This window comes from Aplidium turbinatum, chromosome 9 (genome assembly GCF_918807975.1).
Source record: "Aplidium turbinatum chromosome 9, kaAplTurb1.1, whole genome shotgun sequence".
Lineage (NCBI taxonomy): Eukaryota > Metazoa > Chordata > Ascidiacea > Aplousobranchia > Polyclinidae > Aplidium > Aplidium turbinatum.
In genome coordinates this window covers 2,057,854-2,077,165 of record NC_137480.1, presented here as the reverse complement: position 1 = coordinate 2,077,165, position 19,312 = coordinate 2,057,854, and the positions used below count along the sequence as shown (strand labels likewise).

The window sequence follows — 19,312 nt, the reverse complement described above, 5'->3', positions numbered from 1 at the left end:
TATAAACCAATGGTTCGAAGCAAGATCCCACCACTTACTATTGCACGAAATAACTCCATCTCCCTTGTATCCTTCATCACAGACGCACGCTGGTGGGTTGAAAGCATTTTCCATGCACTTGGCATTTGTGTGGCATGGTTGAGGACAAGTGACTGGAAAAACAATTTAATTGCTAACACAAAATATCGAAAATAACAAATGGAACACCAATTTGCGTGTATGCCTACAAGTTTCTGGTGAATTTGCCACTCAATTTGACAATACTTTATACAGCAAATATTTTTAAACTTTAAAGCCGTTTATTCAATTGCTTTTAAAGAAAGTTTTTAAACAAGGTTTATATCACCTTTGAATTTGAAAATTACCCATTAAAACAGGCTTGAACATTTATTAGCACCTTTTTCAATTCTTTCCTTTTTCTAGCCATTTTAATTGCTGTAGCTGGTAGCCCACATGCAGCAGACAGTTATAGGCTACTTTAATATATGCTTAAGCCCAGGCCCGGCGTGTCTATTAGGAGAACTAGGCAAACCTAGGGCGCAGCTATTAAAGAGGCGCAGAACTTGCGTTTTTTTTGTACCAATTTGATAACATTTTTGAAATTGCAATTGATAGAGTTTCGCTTTTAGCAGCATGGTCGTTGCTTACTTCACAATGTAGATTTTAACGACCTGTTTTAGCCTGATGCTGCGAGTTGATATTTTTGAAATGGCTGCGAGGATTTTTGAAATTGTTTTTGTTTGAATAAAAATGTTTTGTGTTTCGAATGCTTAAACTATGCTCTAATCATCTGACTTAATACGAAGTTGATTTTCAGTATCTTGAATCTTTTCTTTTCTGCTTATGTTGTGCAAACGTACCTACCAATATGCTTCCAAGATTTTTTTCCAACTTTCAAATATTTTCTACATGATGCAAATTTTTTGCAATATTATTTCTTTACTTCAATCAAGTGTAGGATAGTTCCGAGCGACATGTGCGGTGGTTATTATCAAGGTGGCATCCGTATCAAAGCCTTTCATTTGATGGTTCCTTGACCTCCTGGACGGAGAAATTGAATTGGGACCTCAAAGCCGCATTGTTTACAAGAGATCGCAAGTGATGCGTGAAAGTAATTTCAGCAAAACGTAAATGAGTTTTATGGGCCACAGTGAAAAAATCTTAACACGTATTGTTTTAACCAATACAAGATTGAAAATTTGAAAAGTCGTGATTAATGGAATCGCTAGAAGACTCCAAAAATTAACGATATCTTACGATTGGCTGTTATTCTGGTGCAGCAGAACATTTAAACAATGTGTCAAATGTCTCAGTTGCTTTACGAATTCTAAGTTATTGATGCTTCCAGTATCTAGGACAAGCCCCGAGCAAAACTTTTCGATGCTGAAACTCATCCAAATGTTTGAATCAGGATGAGCTGGATGACTTAGCCACGACATTCCTTTGTATTTGTCTGAAAACGCTCCTCGGTCGACTTGGAAAAATTGGTAGCAAAAGTTGCAAGCTACAAACAGGATTTTAACGTAATCTGTATTAATGTAAAAGTTTGCGCCGATTTCCGGAAAATTCATGACATTGATCGTTCACTCATTAACAATAAATGGGGCGCAACAACTTAAGCTTGTTTCTAGCACTAGTTGCAACGTTCATCTAAGAAAAGTGAACGTAAGAGCAACAACAAAAAGGTTGATTTATTGCTTCACTGACGTTTCGCGCAACATGATGCGCATCCTCAGAGCAAATAACATAGGAAATAAAATTTACAAAGTCATAGACTGTATACTATATAGTAATACTACAAACAGTATGTAATTTTGTAAATTTTATTTCGTGGTTTTGTGTGGCAAACTGTTTCTACGCTGATTTCAAAAATGTGTTTATTTTTTATTTTTTTAAACTTATCTAGTTTTTTAAATATTACCGTAGCCTACATGTAACCTACATGAATTATTTGTAGGCTAACGGTTGAGATATAAACGTTTTGTGCAATGTGGACTTCACCATTGGTTCTTGTGTTTCAAAACGTTGCTACACTGCACTAAAAGTAACCTGAAGCTATAAATGTCTTTGAAGGTCTCTAGTTTTAAACTGAGGGAGGAGATCTGCCTGACTACCTGAGCTGCTGCTATGCTGCGACGATCCTTTGTCCATTACTAGTTGATCTATCTGCACTGTCTAAGTATCAAAGGATCGGTCAACAGTCTCAATATTTTAATAGAAATCGATTTCATGATAGGCCGCAGCAGTAACGCACCCAGAAAAAAGTTTAGGGGGGGGCTATTTCAAAAATGTCGGCTGAGTGATTTGTGACAATACTGACAGCAGTGGCGTATACTGGTGGGTTGAGCAAGGAAAGCAATGAAAGTCGTGGGGGTAAAAGCGTGCCGAAGGCACGCGTATCCTAGGGGGGTCCGGGGGCATGCCCCCCCGAAAATTTTTTTGCAAAATTACACTTGAATAATGGATTATAGTGCTTTCTGGAAACACTTTTAGGGTAATATTTGTATGAAATTTATTAGCAGATAAACAGCTATTAACTTAAAATGAAAGGTAATAGCTCTTACACAAACGGGCAAAAACTGCGGCTCAAATTAGAGAACACCAAAAATTCGGCTTAACTGCTCAGTTACAGCTACCTACTGCTGTAGGCTAGTAGCCAGGATAACAGTGTAAATCTAACAGTAGGCTCAAACTTTTTCTTGCAAGGCAGATATAACCCCAAAGCCTTAGATTTTCTCATTACGCACCTGAATAATACCTAGCACCGGAATACACAGATTAGTTGAAAGAAACGTAAATCGCGTAAACTTTCCTCTGCTTTTTTCTTTTGTTTCTCACCTTGTTTCTTCGTGTAGCAAAAACGAGAGCAATGGATGCGGTACGAATCTCTGCTTCCGTAAGCTTCCAACTTTTTTAAAATTAAAACCTAGACGGGAGACGAGTTATAGAAACTGTTCTAATTCGTATTCAGATAAAGAAATTACGAAATCGTTTTAGTGAAAAATATTATCTTTTTTTCCAATTTTTGTAAGGGAAGCAATGCTTCGATCCCTTGCTTCCATTAAGGATACGCCCCTGAGTGACAGTGACAATAGGCCAATACCCATCTCTTTGATTAATATTTAAGGCACTCACGACCCACAACCCACCGGTTGCCGATACATCAGGATTTGTTCTCTCAATCAGATTACATGTTAGCCTAGTGAACCCCATGCTACTAGCACCATCAGCTTCCTCATTCTTACGTCTACTCTCGCAATCTTCTATAGATCTTGACTCTTTCCTCATGTATGACAAAATAGAATTAGCTTCCTGTTTGCCAATACAAATAAGTGCGAAAACAACAACAAGCACGAAAACAGTTTGAAACAAAACACTAATTTTGTAAACATTAAATTTGATGTGAACATTTTTCCTACTTACAAAACATTCAAAATTAGTTCGTATTTTCAACTGAAGTCCTAGACGCCTTCGTCTTTCTGCTCAAATTTGGTATACAGTTTTACATGTCCGTGTGCTTCAGCATTGACGTACGGTACATCGGTATGTCCACCATACATTTGACCACCACGAGAGCATCTGAACTTTAAAAGTGCCATCAAAGACCATATCATGGAGTGTTCTTTTTGTACCGATCGAAAATTCTCTGCTGACTCCTTTAAAATTTTACGCAAAGGCAAATCCCAATTTGACATCAAAATTCTAGAAGCAGTGTTAATCAAAGCTACAACCCAAATTTAAACAAAAAATTAACTTATTTGCTGGAGGCGTGTTTATTTTCCTCAACATTTATTTGGGGAACATACAAAAACTTGATTTTTGGTGGTGGGTTTGGGGGGGGCTTGAGCCCCCTTAGCCCCATGCTGGGTGCGCTACAGGGCCGCAGCCCTCACATCGTCAGTCTAGAATGAAACAAGTTACGGTTCGTACAAAGAAAACAAAAATATACGCACTATGACTTGATGAAGGCGCCATTGATGAAGCAGCGATCTACTAGCGCAGTACTTTTGACAAAATCTTTTGTCACAAACTTGAACTTTGTAGCCTATTATGACTGATACAATGGTTGACATCCAGAAATTCCACTGTGCCTGACTCTTGCCTGCTTGATCAATGGCGCCTGTGTCTGTGCCTGCTTCATCAATGGCGCCTCGCATCAGTAGCGCACCCAGAAAAAAATTTAGGGGGGGGCTAATTCAGAAATGTCGGCCGAGTGATTTGCGACAATAGTGACAGTAGGCCAATGCCCATCAGTGCAGGTCTTTGGGGTGTGCAAACCGTGCGATCGCACAGGGCCGCAAATTAGGGGGCCCGCAATCTACTCAGAAAATGCAGTAATTTTGTTAAAAATTCAACAAAGTGAATTCAACAAAGGAATTAGCAACAAGAAAACATAGAGACTCATCGGGTGCAACCTTTTTTGTCCCTTGAATATTTTGTATCCTGAAAAGATCGAGAAAAAAAACAACAGAGCCGAAGTCGCTGATCGGAGTTGCCGCAAACATTTCAAAATTTCTCTTGATCTTTTCAGGGGACGAATTAAGTCGAAATTTGATTTTGTTATTCCGATTTCAGGGTACGGAATCGGGGTAAGAATTTTTTAGGAGACGAAATAGGTTGCATCTAAATCAACATAGAGACATAGCTTTATATTTCCGAAAAATGCTGAGGAAAGCATGATCTTATCCTTTTGCTATGCCACCGGACAGCACCATTTTACAGTAATATTCATACCCAAATTTTTGTTGAACATGCTCTCAGAATGCCCCACATTCAAAGTAATTTTTCAAAATTTTCTGGGGGAGGACCCCCAGATCCCCCGCCACAGGGTGGCCTTCGGCGATGACGCCGTCAGGCTTCGCCGGCCGACCGTAAGACCACCCCCCTCCCTTTTCAAAATATCTAGCTTCGCTACTGAATTGGATCATTGTCATTGGGGCCAGCAAAGTATATTCCGCACAGGGCCCGAAATACCCTAAGACCGGCACTGTGCCCATTCCTTTGATTAATATTTAAAGGCACTCACGGCCCACTACCCACCGGTTTTCCGATACATCAGGATTCGTTCTCTCAAATCAGATTAGAAGTTGGCCTAGTGAACCCCACGCTACTAGAACCATCAACACTCTCATCCCTACGTCCACTCTCGCAATCTTCTATAGATCTCGACTTTTCGTCATGTAGGCAGGGCCGGATTTAGCTGATGGGGGGCCCGGGGCACTTTTAGATCGGGGGGCCCCATGCAAAAAAATTTTTCGCGCCTACGGCGCGAAAAACCACCTCTGCGTCTGCAGTAGCATCAATCCAGCACTGCACAGCATTTTGCAGAAACTTCAAAGACTGAAAGGAAGAAAAAACAACACAAAATCACATTTTTTCCACGTTGGGGGGCCCTTCAAAATGCGGGGGGCCCGGGGCACCTGCCCCCTCTGCCCCCCCCTAAATCCGGGCCTGCATGTAGGCCTATGACAAGATAAAATTAGCTTTTCGTTTGCCAACACAGATAAGTGCGAAACCAACAACTAGCACGAAAACAGTTTGAAACAAAACACTAATTTTGTAAACAGTAAATTTGATGTGGACGTTTTTCCTATTTACAAAACATTCAAAATTAGTTCGTATTTTCAATTGAAGTCCCTGACGTCTTCGTCTCTCTGCTCAAATGTCGTAAGCCTATACAGTTTTACATGTCCGTGTGATTCGGCATTGACGTATGACGCTATGGTACATCGGTATGTCCAGTTGTCCACCAGACATTTGATCACGAGAGTACGGGAGCATCTGAGCTTTAGGGAGTTAAATAAAGGTGCCATCAAAGACCATATCATGGAGTGTTCTTTTTGCACAGATCAAAAATTCTCTTCTGACTCATTTATAATTTTACGCAAAGGAAAATCCCAATTTGACACCAAAATTCAGGAAGCACTGCGCTATACGCTACAACCCAAATTTAAACAAACAATTATTTGCTGGAGGCGCGTCCATTCTCCTCAACATTTACTTGATGTATCACGTTCCCTGTGGTGCAAATTTTTTTGTAGTTATTTATGTAGTTGCCTTTTCCTAATGTAAATTTACCTTCAAGAAGTTGAAATTTATTGCATTTATTAATTATTTTCTGATTCTTGATTAGGGCTTAAAATTAAGCCGAAAACGTTCGACTGTTAAAACTATTTGTACGGTAATTATTTAAAATATATTGTTATGATGCTCGGGCTTGTTGTATTGTTGTGTCTTATTCATATCTAACCTTTAAGCAAAAGGTATAGCCTAGCCTACATAGGGAACATACAAAAACTTTATTTTTTGTGGCGAGTTTGGGGGGGGCTTGAGCCCCCTTAGCCCCATGCTGGGTGCGCTACTGCCTCGCATCACCCATTGACGACTTTCAAGTCAATCGTTTACAGCGAAGCCTTGCGGCTACGCCATCTGAACGAAAGTGACGAGGACTTCCTATCTAGCCTTCAGCGTCTAAAAGACAGAGCACTCAGATCCGACTTCCCTGAAGACATGACATCCGATGTAATTGCACTTGCTTCGAACTGGAAAGATAGGTTTAACACCAAAAAACTGGAAAACAATAAAAAGAACCGCATTGCATTAGCTACAGCATTTCCCAAATTGTTGAAACTTACAGAAAAAGAAAAACAATTAAAACCGAATGCCATGGTTACCTATACCAGACCTAAAACCATTGGAAATCAGCTGACCAATAAAAGTTGTCGAAGGATACAGCACAGTCGGAACTATGCGGGTATTCTAGACCCTGCCGACACTGCGCCCTTTATGGGAATTTCGGCACACATAACATTTCTATGATCCAACACACCAATGTTTTGAACACCCCCCATAAAGTTTTTAAGCTCAAGCAACAATTAGATTGTAGTAACTATGGTATTTACGGAGCAACCTGTAACGTATGTAAAGAACAGTACGTCGGCCAAACTGTGAATAAATTTTCTGTTCGTTGGACAGGCCATCGTAATATCTGGAATAAATTTGACCTCTCTAAAAATAATGACACTATGACAGTGCAGCTTTACTTAAGCATTTCACCAATTTCCATGATCTGAGCAATAAACCGCCTCTGTCCAACTGTTTCAGTGTTACTTTTCTTAAACAACCTACTTTAGACCGGCTTGACGCTTGTGAGGACAAGTGGCTTCACAAGATCAAAGCCACCATCAATATTCAATCCATGATTTTACCTGCAGTGAAATAATTTGTCTATTTTCTACCAATTATTTGTTTACTTTTGACCCAGTGTTGACTCCACTACTATTCATTCCCGTGGCATTCATGCCATTGTTTTATTCTTATTACGTCATAGTGCGTATATTTTTGTTTTCTTTGAACGAACCGTAACTTGTTTCATTCTAGACCAGGGGTCACCAAACTTTTTTCTCTGAGGGCCGGATTGCTGCGAGATTAACAGCTGCGAGCCGGATGCAAATTGCGAAAAGATTTACAACTATTTAGAATCTCCATTGACTTGAATTGAGCACAATAAATAACAAAGTCAGCAGTGGAATAGCAAAGTTGTGATGAAAATCGAAAGGTTGCTGGAAAAGTTATCCCCTGCTGTGATACACTAAACTTTAGTGTATCACAGCAGGGGAGTGGAAGTGAGGCTCACAAGGGGGGCACAAAAAATTGAAAACTCTGCATGAATTATGACTAAACATGTCTTCACAACTACGCTGGACAGTCGATTGATGAAGTAGATGACACTTTGTTGTACCGTAGTACCAGTGTTTGTGGAGCGTGTTGTCACATGTCGCATTCTTTGTGATGTTTTAGAGGTTGTTAAATATTTCTGCGACGCCTTAGCTCTCGTAGCACTACGGTTTTCTGACACAGCAGCCTCGAGCTCTAATTGCAATAATAATGGCAACGACTGACTGACAAGTGACAGCGGCTTGACGTGCAGCAGTATTCCCAACTCTACAACAGTAGGCTACCATGGGTAAACTTTTTTTTTAATTTTAGCATTGATTTAATTAGGTTTATTTTTAAGTAATCAATTCTATTGACATAAAATGAGTGGAAAAAAGAGAAAGTATGACGAAGATTATCTGAATTTTGACTTTATAGATGCCATTGTAAATGACCAAGTTATACCACAATGCGTCATAACTTATGTTTTCAAAATCTGAACTATGACGCTCTGAGACCAACTCGTACGCAGCGTCATCTTGAAAATAAAAACACCTTGACCCTCAAAATAAAACTTCAGCTTGTTTCCAATGCAAGAGAGACTCTTTTAAAAAAATAAAGATTGCAAGTAGCGAGTGCTTTGTCAATCGTCGTCGGTGGAAGTTATAGAAGCGTCTTTCGGAATTGCTCACATGATAGCTCAGGAGAAGAAACCCACAGACAATTTACAAGAAGAATTCTTGGAGCTAAAATGAAATTCTACTGAAAGGGACGACTTTGAAGCAATGCCACTAACTGAGTTCTGGGTGAAATATGTACAGACATTTACAAGAGTGTGGGTGCTATGGCTATACGCACACTTCTTCCATTTTCATCCACTGGTGCGGAAATGTTTTTTCGACTTCCGTAAACATAAAGACAAAATATAGACACAAACTTGACTGTGAAGCCGATCTGAGATGTGCATTATCTGCTACTAATCGTCGAATTAAACAATTGGTAACCAAAAAATGGCTACATCCTTCGCATTAATGCAACTAACCTGGAAACGAATTGCTGTTCTGCGTAATGTTTTTTGATATCAAAACAAGGTGGGGCGCGAATTTTGTTAAAATTGTAAAAGGGAGGCGTGTATCAAAAAGTCTAAGAACCACCGATGACTAAAGGGCATCGTGCTCTTGAAAAAACATTACATCTTTCCAAATTTGGCCTAGGCTGTTCTCATTTGTGGTGGCCTAATGATAAGCAGCAACGTCAGTCCTTTACAAAAAGTTTGATAACTTTTTTCCTTAACAGTTGTAGTGCAGCTGTTATTTCCGCAACACGTGGCGGGCCGGATGAAATCAGTTCGCGGGCCGGTTCTGGCCCGCGGGCCGTAGTTTGGTGACCTCTGTTCTAGACTGACGATGTGAGGGCTACGGCCTCTCATGAAATCGATTTCTATTAAAATATTGAGACTGTTGACCGATCGTTTGATACTTAGACAGTGCAGATAGATCTGAAGCTATAAAATGCGAATTTATAGGCAGTTAAAAATGAAACAAAGTTCTGCATAAATTAATTATATATAAATATTACTACAGTAAATACGTGGTATCAGTGAAGAAGTACAACAATCTGTATGTTGTGTTTCGTGAAGCTTTTGCTTTCGCATTTGCCCTGTGATCATCGCAATTATTGCTAGTTAATAATCCTAATTAACGTCCAAACGTCTTTGTGGAATGTGCATACCCAAAATGAGAAAATGCAAATGTTTGAAAAGCCTGATTTGCGTAGGAGAAAAACGAACATAAATTTGAAAAAAAAACTTTTGAAATAATTCATTGGTTTTTTTGATTAACAAAAATTCACTAAAGTTTTGTTCGCCAATGATATAGCCTGCAGATTGTTTAGTTGGAATCTTATCGAAAACAACACATTTGTTGCAAGTAGATAGATTTAAATTGGTGGAACATACTTGGTGGGCAATCGTTCAAGGTGATACAACTCCCATTGTAGAGGACAGTCTCAGGGGGGCAGAAGCAACCCGCAACGCACTGCATGGTACAGGGAACGTTTTGCTGGTCACAGGTTGGTGGGCAAGCAGATCCACATTTATTGAAGATCAATGGATCTCGACAAACCTCTGTTCATAAAATGAATCGTTGCATAAAGTAAGTAAATGTGAGACCAAACGTGTTTTAGGATCTCATTACCTTCTTGGCAACGATCCCCAACATATCCTTCCACACAAACGCATGTGTAGTTGTTGATGCCATCAATGCACGTCCCGTTGTTCGTGCAAGGCAGCGATGCACAGTCGTCGATATCTGAAGCAGTTGGTAGCGGAATTACATTTTGTTCCAGAACAAACTTGTCAAAAAAGGTCTTGCAAGTTTTAAAGTCGTTGTACAAACTAAACATGGATGCTTACTTAGTCTGAGAATATTATGCCCCACGAGCTTTCACGAAGAAGGACGGTGATATTTGTAGCATAACTTCGCAACTGTGTAAGTAGGCTTAAATAATAACTGTCACACTGTTTCGACTTGCTATATAGGCCTACACACCGGTCGACGAAATTATTTCAGTGTCTTTCACAATAACAAGAAATTACATTCTTTGTGGTAATATGTGTTGCCGATGCAACCGAAATGATTATGCAGATTTATTTCACTCAAAGTCAGTGGTTATAGGCAAATTGTTCGTAAAGCAATTGTTCGTAAGCAATTGTTCGTAAAACAGTTGTTCGTAAACTGTTTTTCGTAAAATGAAATCCGTAAAACAATTCTTCGTAAAGCATTTCTTCGTATACATCAAATTTTACCTGCATGCACGAAAAAATGCTTTAGGAAGAATTGTTTAACAAAGAATTAATTTACGAACAATTATTTTACGAACAATTGCTTACGAACAATTGCTTTACGAACAATTGCTTACGAACAATTTGTCGGACACCAAGTCAGTTAACTTTTAAAACTCATGCAACTTACTTTGGCAATTCAGTCCATCCCCAACAAATCCATCCAAACACTCGCAAGAATAATTTCCCGGTGTGTTTCGACATTTTGAAGACGGGTGACAGCTAATTGCAGTTTTATTTTCACATTCATCAATATCTCTACAAAATTTTCCACTTCCACTGTATCCATCAGGACACTGACATGTGTATGAGCCGGGAGTGTTGATACAACTCGCTATTGAGCTGCAGCTGCTTATTCGTCGCGTGCATTCATTAATATCCGTACACTGGTGTCCATTGCCATAGAATCCAGGCAAGCACTCGCATGTGTATCCAAACTGTTGATCTTTACACAGTGCGTATTCATGGCACGTGTTCAAAGTGGCATTGGAACACTCGTTCACTTCCTCACAGATGACACCATCAGGACACAAGCATCTGTAAGATCCTGGCATCTCCTCACAAATAGTCGGAGGTTGGCATGTGTCTGTTTCCAGCTTGCACTCAAGAATATCAAGGCAGATTCCGAAAAACAATTCGCGATAACCTTGCACACATCTAAAAGATAAAGCTTTGGTGGAGAGTTTGCTTTGTAGAACCATAGACAAACAAAACAAAGTAATCTTAGCAATATTGAGTTTCGCTTTCAGCAGCATTTGCTTACTTCACAATGTAGATTTTAACAACCTGTTTTAACCTGATGCTGCGGGTTTGCTGCGGTAGTAGGGGTATGCACTAGCTTTCGGAACAAACTAAATACTGAAAAACTTGGGTGTTCATCAGGACAATTATCGTTTCTAGCCATTGACTCCTTAAGTAAAGGACTGGAATGTTGCGATCTCGGGCTTTGTAACTTGAGTCTGAAGGATTAACTTGAGTTCTGGGCTGAAATGACTTCTAGAGAAGCTAGAAACACAATCTTGGATTCCCTATAAGGGTTTTTGAGGATGGCGAGTTCAATAGTGTTACTTTCAACACCATTTGTGGTCATTTTCAAGGTCAAAATATTATATTTTAAGGTCAAATTACAGAATTTTGGTCATTTTTGCCCAATTTTGCGTCTAAATCGTAAAGCAAAACTGTTTGAAAAGTCTGTGACGAAATATGCTATTACATAAACATCATATGTATTTCTCAACGCTATGGCTATTATCTAAAGGAGTCTATGATTACAATATAATACACAAATTGACAATATATAACAAGATGACACCATAATAGACAATGTCTATCACTAGTTGGAAAGTTATTTATTAGTACATTGCACTGTTTTGATGTAATGTTGATGAAACAAAAAGTTTCAAAAATGAAACAAATTATTATCAACGCAGAACGTACCACGGCAGAAAGTTGCTTCATCAACATTGCAATGTAGGCTACTCAACCGGAACGATGAAAATCTATTATCGAAAGCTTATAAATCATTATTGTCTCGACACGCAGGCTTCATGCCTACTTGAACACAGTTGGAAACGTCATTGTAATTTAATTTTGTCTCAAATTTCTGTTGGTCTCCACTGCTTCGAATTTATGTTTATTGTTGGAAGTTTTTACGTAATTAAACGTGGAAAGTAACCGCTCACACATCTTTGACCATTTTTTAAAATAATAATGTGTGTTTCATGTTTTCTTGCCTTATATATGAAATATAACTTTGTAAATTTATTTTGTATGTTATTCGCTCTGAGGATGCGCATTGTCATGGTGCGCGAAACGTCAGTGAAGCAATAAATCATCTTGTTTGTTGTTGCTTTTACTTTCACTTTCGGAACACAGTTCCCTAGTCATGTGCTATGACGAAGGGAACTCATAGCACATAATTAGGAAACTGTGTTCCGAAATCTAGTGCCATTCTCTATTACCATCGCAAACTCGCAGCATGAAGCTAAAACAGGTCGTTAACATTCACTTTGTGAAGAAACCTTAGCGGGTTTAACATGTTGTATTACGCAGAGATATAACGTAACTTACTTAAAAAATCAACTCAAACGCTTTCGACACGTACGTGTGTCCTCATTAAGAATTACTTAAATATACAATATACATAAAATAAAAATTATAAGATAAACCTAACTATGCACTATAACTGTAACAACACTCCGGACTGAAAAGCAATTTATGAAAAGGTCAATTTTTGGAAAGATTAAAAGATTTTAAGTGTCCACCCAATAGTCGCATGGTGAGTTTTAATGTGTCTCTGTTCACTAACGTGCCTCTGAAAGAAACTATTACTATAATTGCTGACCATATTTTTAGTGAAAACCAATCTAATCGACCGCCCATTGAGAAGAAATATTTCATAAAATCATTACATTTAGCCACAGAAGGCATGTTCTTGTACAACAATAGCTTGTTTCAACAAATAGATGGCGTCACCATGGGTTCCCCATTGGGCCCAACAATGGAAAATTCCTTCTTGGCACACATCGAAACCAATATAATTGAATTTTATCGTGATTTTTATCCCAAACTGTATTTACATTATGTCGATGACATTTTTTCCATTTTTGATGATGATGAATCGTGCTCAAAATTTTTAAACCTCTTAAACTTGCAAAATAAAAATATCGAATTTATACATGAAAAATTCAATGATACCATCGCTTTTTTAGATGTTGAAATCGTAATTAAACACAATTCTTTTGACACCTGGATTTGGCGAAAACCTACCAACACTGGTTTGCTTTTAAATTATAACGCTCTGTGCTCTAAGAAATGGAAATCTGGTTTAATTTTGTGTCTGTTGTCTCCTGCTCGTTTGGTGTGTTCTGATGATCAGTCGTTTCAGAAAGAAATGAAGAAATTGAAAAACATGTTTTATTTAAATGGATATCCTTCCCACCTTCCCACTTTTTCAATAAAAACAACCTGTTTTTATATTTTAAGGCCGAAGGCGAACGACTTCTCGGGGGGGGGTCTGCTGGGGGGTCCCCTCTCAGAAAAATTTGAAAAATTACATTAAATTTGGAGCGTTCTGAGCATGTTTTTACCCCAAATTTTGAAAGAATGCATTCAAACTTTGTTAAAAAGTTGATGTATTCCTAAGCTATAATTTGAAAAAACTAACAGTAGGCTATTGCTTTGCAGACAAACTTTACTTGTATTGAGCTTAGTCTTGACTAGCCTAGCCGTTGCATACAAAGTTCAAGTGATTTTTAGATGCCCTAGGCTGGACTAGCACTTCCTATAACCTGTTGAATACCCTAACTCTACAACTAACACTTCTACATTCATGGCTCATCGCTACTCTGCGAAATAAAAACTAACTTTAAAAAGTCTGTAAAGTTATTCGGTTAGGTGGGGCTGTTTTCAATGCACCCCCAACTGATTCAAAAATTGCTGTAAAATACCAAAAGAGGTGGAGCTTCAAGGATAATTTTTAGCCAATCAGAGCGCTTGAAATCCAGAATCTCGGGCTGCAGAGCAGTTTGCCCAATATCGGTGTTGCCAAACGAAACTTTTAATATTTTAATTTTCGATCCGCAATTCTTAAGTGAAAAAAGTAACCGGGTCGGACTAACACAGAGGAAAACATATTTTCCCTCTTCTCGTTCTTTCAGGTGGGGCTGTAGCCCTGCAGCCCCATGGCACGAACCGCCACTATACCTTATATAGTGCAAAGTCAAATTTATCGAACAATTTTCATTTTATGTATATTGCAGACTTAATTCCTCATGAGGACACACGTAGGCCTATGTGTGGAAAACGTTTGAGTTATTTTTTTAATAATGCTATATCTCTGTGTAATACATGTTAAACCCGCTAAGGAGACTTTGTTTTATTTGTCTATGGTTCAACATCTAAAAGAATAAAAAGTGCAGATTTAGGTTAAGTGAACGGCAAAGCAAGAAAAGCAATCCTATATTTTACCTTTGAGTGTTCAATTCATGCATGGCTACCTAAAGATACGGCTTGATTTGTCACATTTTGCTGAAATATTCCGATATTGCTAACTTTGGGCGAATGTTTGAATAAATTTTTCTAAAAATTATATTTTTACGCTTTCTTTACTGTTTTCCCCAGATGATGCAATAGATTTTAACATCCTCAGATGTTGAAAAATAAAGAAAATTTGATTTCGAAGATTTTAGTCAGACTGTTAATTTTTCAATAACAGTCTGATTCAGCGTTTTTCAACTTACTTTTTCTCATTTGCTATTGCTTCCCCAAGGCAACAAAAACTTTTATATCATTAGGAAACCGCAAAAAGTAAAAAATTTCAGAAAATGTCAGTCAAATGCTAGCAGTAGCTATAATCAAAATCTGTAAAATGTGACAAATCAGGCTGCATCTTCAGGTGGCCATGCTTCATGTCATTAAGTGTTCTGCCAAAGACATAGCCACATGCCCCAGAGCACTGTCAAACCGGCACCTTTTTGAGCGTCATATACCAAGGCTCTCACTGCATGGCTTAACAACCATATAGGCTACTCACAATCAGTGGCTCCGAGAGGGGGGGGAAGTCGGGCCAGTTTCCCCCCTAGCAAAACATTGTAAAGGAAAAACGAGTAGTTTTTTGTATTTGCACTTTTGAGGGGGGCCCATTTTTAGTACTAAAGTAAAAATGTACCAACTAAATATTCAACAAATTCTTAAATGAAGTGCGTAGTTACAAGTATTTCTCAATCATTGTAAATGTCACTCTCGATGCTTCTCATCAAGAACAAATCATTTTCGTGTTAAGGTAGGCGATGTTGAACAGCTTCAAGACGTAAAATCTGAAGCTGAAATGATTTCTGTATCACTGAACGGTTTCGATTGTATTGATAGTGTCAACTTGAAAACTGGTGTTGTTTTAGCTAAGCGGGAACTATTTTTGCTTGACAACTGAACCTTAACTTCAAAATCTGCGTTGGCCAGGCATAGGATGTTGTATCCAACATAAGTTATCTGGGAAAGTTAAAGGTATCAGTCCAAGCACGATTAAAGAAAGTAAATCCTGTATATTTTTTGTTTATGGATCATCATCATCATCAGTCATCATCTCCGCCTTCAGCAGATTGCGCATCAACATGAATTATTTGCTTCCAAGAGTGGCGATTTTGAGCCAGCTCGCCCAGTGTCGCCAAGTTGAGTCCGGTCCATGATTGGATGTTGTCTTGTCATCGTTTTGGTTGTCTGCCACGTTTTCTTTTTCCTTCTACTTTGCCTTCTGTGCAAACTTTGCTGATTCCGAATTGTGATCTTTTAGTGTGGCCGAACAGTTTTAAAACTTTTGATTTTATTAACTTATTGTTGCAACTGGATGTAATTTTGTCATAGTTAAAAGATCTTCTGTTTTCGTGTGGTCAAGTAGCCTTTTGTTGGTCATGCTTCTCATGATCTGATTTTGGAAGGTAGTGAGTTTTTTCTTTATTTGAGTTTTTTGTTTATGGATGTTGTTGCTTGAATCTAGTTGGAATTCATAATGTTGCCTACAGACAGCGTTGTTCAAATGTCTTATCATTTGTGGAGTAATTGATTACACTGGGGAACAATTTTGAAAAAAATTTTTGTTGACTTTGATTTTGCACTTGATTTAGGCTAATTCCGGTGCGCTGATTTCAAAAATGCCGCCAGTTTTCTTCTATCACGTCAAGTTTTTGCTCTACAGCGTACATCCAAAATATGCAATTTTTCACGACTTTAGCCGTATTTCTTTTCCATACGTAATTGGATTGCACAAGCTAATCATATCAGTAGGTTATATACAAGAAGGGTCAACTGAATTATTAAGCAAAAATGGCACAGGCATCGATTTAGGTCGATGCTATTTCCCTCATTTTTGGTAGGAGAATGCAATCATCCAACGAAACTCGAGTAAAATGGTAAAATTGAAGTTAGTTGTTTTCCACTTTCAACCATGTATGTAATACATGTTTGTTTGTTAGAATACTATCTTGTCTGCGTCTGCTGTTGCACGTCATCAGTGTCTAAATAACCTGGATTCCTTTTGCTATATTTGCGGCAGTTTTACTTTTCCTAGCCAAAGAAAATACTTCAGTGCATTTGTCAAACAAGCCTACTTTGCACATTTTAAAATAAAACTTGGTGATCAAGATAAGTCTTGGGCACCCTACAAGGTATGCAAGAGTGTATCGAGAGTTTGCGGATGTCGATCAAGGGAACACGTCACACGTGACAAATTGGCATTCGGTATACCCATGGTTTGGCGAGAGCCTAAAGATCATTACACAGACTGTTAATTTTGCTTAGTGCAAACTTCAGGGTATAGGCTAAAAAGAAAAACAAAGGTAAAATTGAGTATCCAAGTCTTCCATCAAGTATACGTCAAGTGCCTCATTCAGCTGAAATCCCATTTACAGTTTTCGCTCAAACACCTACGCTCGAAGATTTGGATCATGATGAATGTTTTAGTGATGGCAGGCCTAATGATGAAGGTTTTGCAATTGAATATGATTCAGAACATGGAGTAGTATTCCATCAACATGAGTTGAATGATTTGGCACGAGATATGGGACTAGGAAAAAAAGCTTCGGAACTCTTAGCATCCAGACTAGATGAGAAAAATTTACTTGGAAAAGGAGCGAAGTTATTATACTTTCGCTCGAGAGAAAGTGCGTTTTTACCGTAGGCTACTTTCGAAGTGACAGTAGCTTTGTGACCAAGATCTGACCTTAACACTTTGCTCCTCAAAGGGAGGCCAGATTTGGCCCCCCCCTCATATTTCCTTTAATTATTTGAAGCACAGTAACGCCATGCACTTGGTTTTTCTTGACTTTTCCTAAAATTGCCAGGCGGATCTGATGATATTAAATTTGATGCTAAAAGTTGTGCAGTTTTCTTGTAAATTCAAGATTTTGGTGAATTTTTGCTATTTCTAGCTAACTTCCAGCAAAGCGTGAAATGGATTACATTGCGATGACAAGCCATAAGCTCATAATTGCTTCGTGCATCGATATGCGCGAGCAGAGAGAAGCATCCTCTTGCTTTCTTTTGTTTGGTTTGACCTCAATAATACAAAGCGCGTTATTTCTTATGCTACAAAGAAAAGCCAGTGATTGCAAAGCTGTTAATTAGAAACAATAATAGCAAGCTTTTTTGCGTTATCAGCTCTACAAAGAAGAATAGCAATCCACGATCAAAATAGTAGGCTATGGAGGCCACAAACTATTCAAAACAGTTGTTTCAAGCAGATAATATTCATTGACGAATAAAAAACGTTACAATAAGAAATCTTCTCTTGGATAAAGACACGAAAACCTGGTTTCGAAATAAACGTTCTATGGAAATGCTCTCATTGACAAAACTTGCAATTGAGGAAATGTATCACTGCAAATGCTTTTGGGAGAAGCCGGAGAAATAGCGTTTTTGCAAACAGTAATTGTGAGATACACTCAAAATTATGAGATAGGCTCCATTTACACGTAGCAGCTAACTCGATGGCGTCCCTTCACTGCTTTATGTCGCCTACTTGTTGTTATGTCCTGTATTTTTGTTTCACAGTGCACTGTGTTTTGTTCCAAAGAGCGCAAAATAAAGATGATAATGCCTCATCTACATTACAAAATATTTTGTAATGTAGGCCTACAAACAAAATGTACAATGTACACAATGTACATTACAAAATATTTTGTACTGTAGACGAGGCATAAATTTAGGCGTCACATAAGACAAACAACAAATCAGCTTTCTTCATCATTGATTCAACATCTGAATACGTTGCGCCAATGTATAAGAGGCCGGCTATTGTGAAGACCCGCCATTTATAAACGATCCGATTATACCAGAAGTGGGACAAACTAGTGGATCAAAGAATGAATAAATAATGCTGAGAAAACTAAATCTAAGTGACGAACAATACCGATGTCTTCATTTATCTTGGAAAAATGCTGCCTAAACTTATCAACAAAAAATACAGTAAATAACGGCAAGGATCCCGAAAGCAGAATTTGCTCGACTTTGGCATGAATTTAGTCAGACATCTACAGTAATAATTCCACACATACAATAACGGGCTCTCAACTGCTGTAAGATACATAATAATCAACCTGGTTCTGGGCGATTTGTGTAACAGTTTAGGGGAAGACACTACTTGAAATGATGCACCACACAAAAGATTTTCAATGAAGACTGAGTCTAAAAACCGATGTGGATAGTGCTGCACAATAACTTCAAGTTTAGGACAGAAGAGGCACAAAATATCACGATAAAAATAAAGACCTTGTGGGAAGTTTTCGAGAATCATAACACGATGCAAATACCATAAACGCTTAGTTTGCATGCTGCTCTAAGCTGGCCGGCAACCACAAAGGTAGACAATAGCCTACAGGCAGTTTATAATTCGATAACAGCGCAATAAACATTATAAATACGTAAACCGACACTTTTCTTTTACAAACGTTTTACGTCTAATAGTAAATTTTCCCCCAACAATTTTTTGTGAAGCACTTGCAAACCACGGTTTTGTAAAATAATTCATCATTATTATTTTTTACTTCTCGGATATTGTAAAACGTCATCAGCAAAATCACAAAAAAAATTTCATTACTTCAATGTAGTAGGCCTAAGAATTTTTTATAGAACTGTAACCACGTTGTTTCAACAAAGAAGCCATTTTTTAGCAATGTAAAGTTATAGAAAATAATTTGCAATCATGCAAATGGTTGGAAAGAATCTAGGAAGTCTTCTCACAATCTGGCACAAAATGATTATGTTTATTGTATCTCAGTAAAATGTTTTACGACAAACTTTGAAGCTTCGTTATAATCATTT

General features: G+C 38.2%; 1 protein-coding gene across 4 annotated transcripts in view; it reads right to left on the bottom strand.

Moving 5' to 3' along the window:
* The window catches only part of LOC145777545 (uncharacterized), a 128,674-nt gene that overhangs the window by 89,069 nt on the left and 20,293 nt on the right, over positions 1–19,312 (bottom strand). For 3 of the 4 annotated variants that reach the window (XR_014290329.1, XM_082588951.1, XM_082588952.1), the window contains exons 5-8: positions 10,629–11,155; positions 9,852–9,965; positions 9,614–9,781; positions 39–152 (exon numbers count right to left, since the gene is read on the bottom strand). Coding sequence is in view for 3 of the 4 variants with exons in the window: in XM_082588951.1 (XP_082445077.1) it covers positions 39–152; positions 9,614–9,781; positions 9,852–9,965; positions 10,629–11,155 (923 nt within the window). In the remaining variant the exon portion in view is untranslated. The remainder of the gene's footprint in view (positions 1–38; positions 153–9,613; positions 9,782–9,851; positions 9,966–10,628; positions 11,156–19,312) is intronic. The other variant, XM_082588953.1, reaches the window with a different exon arrangement.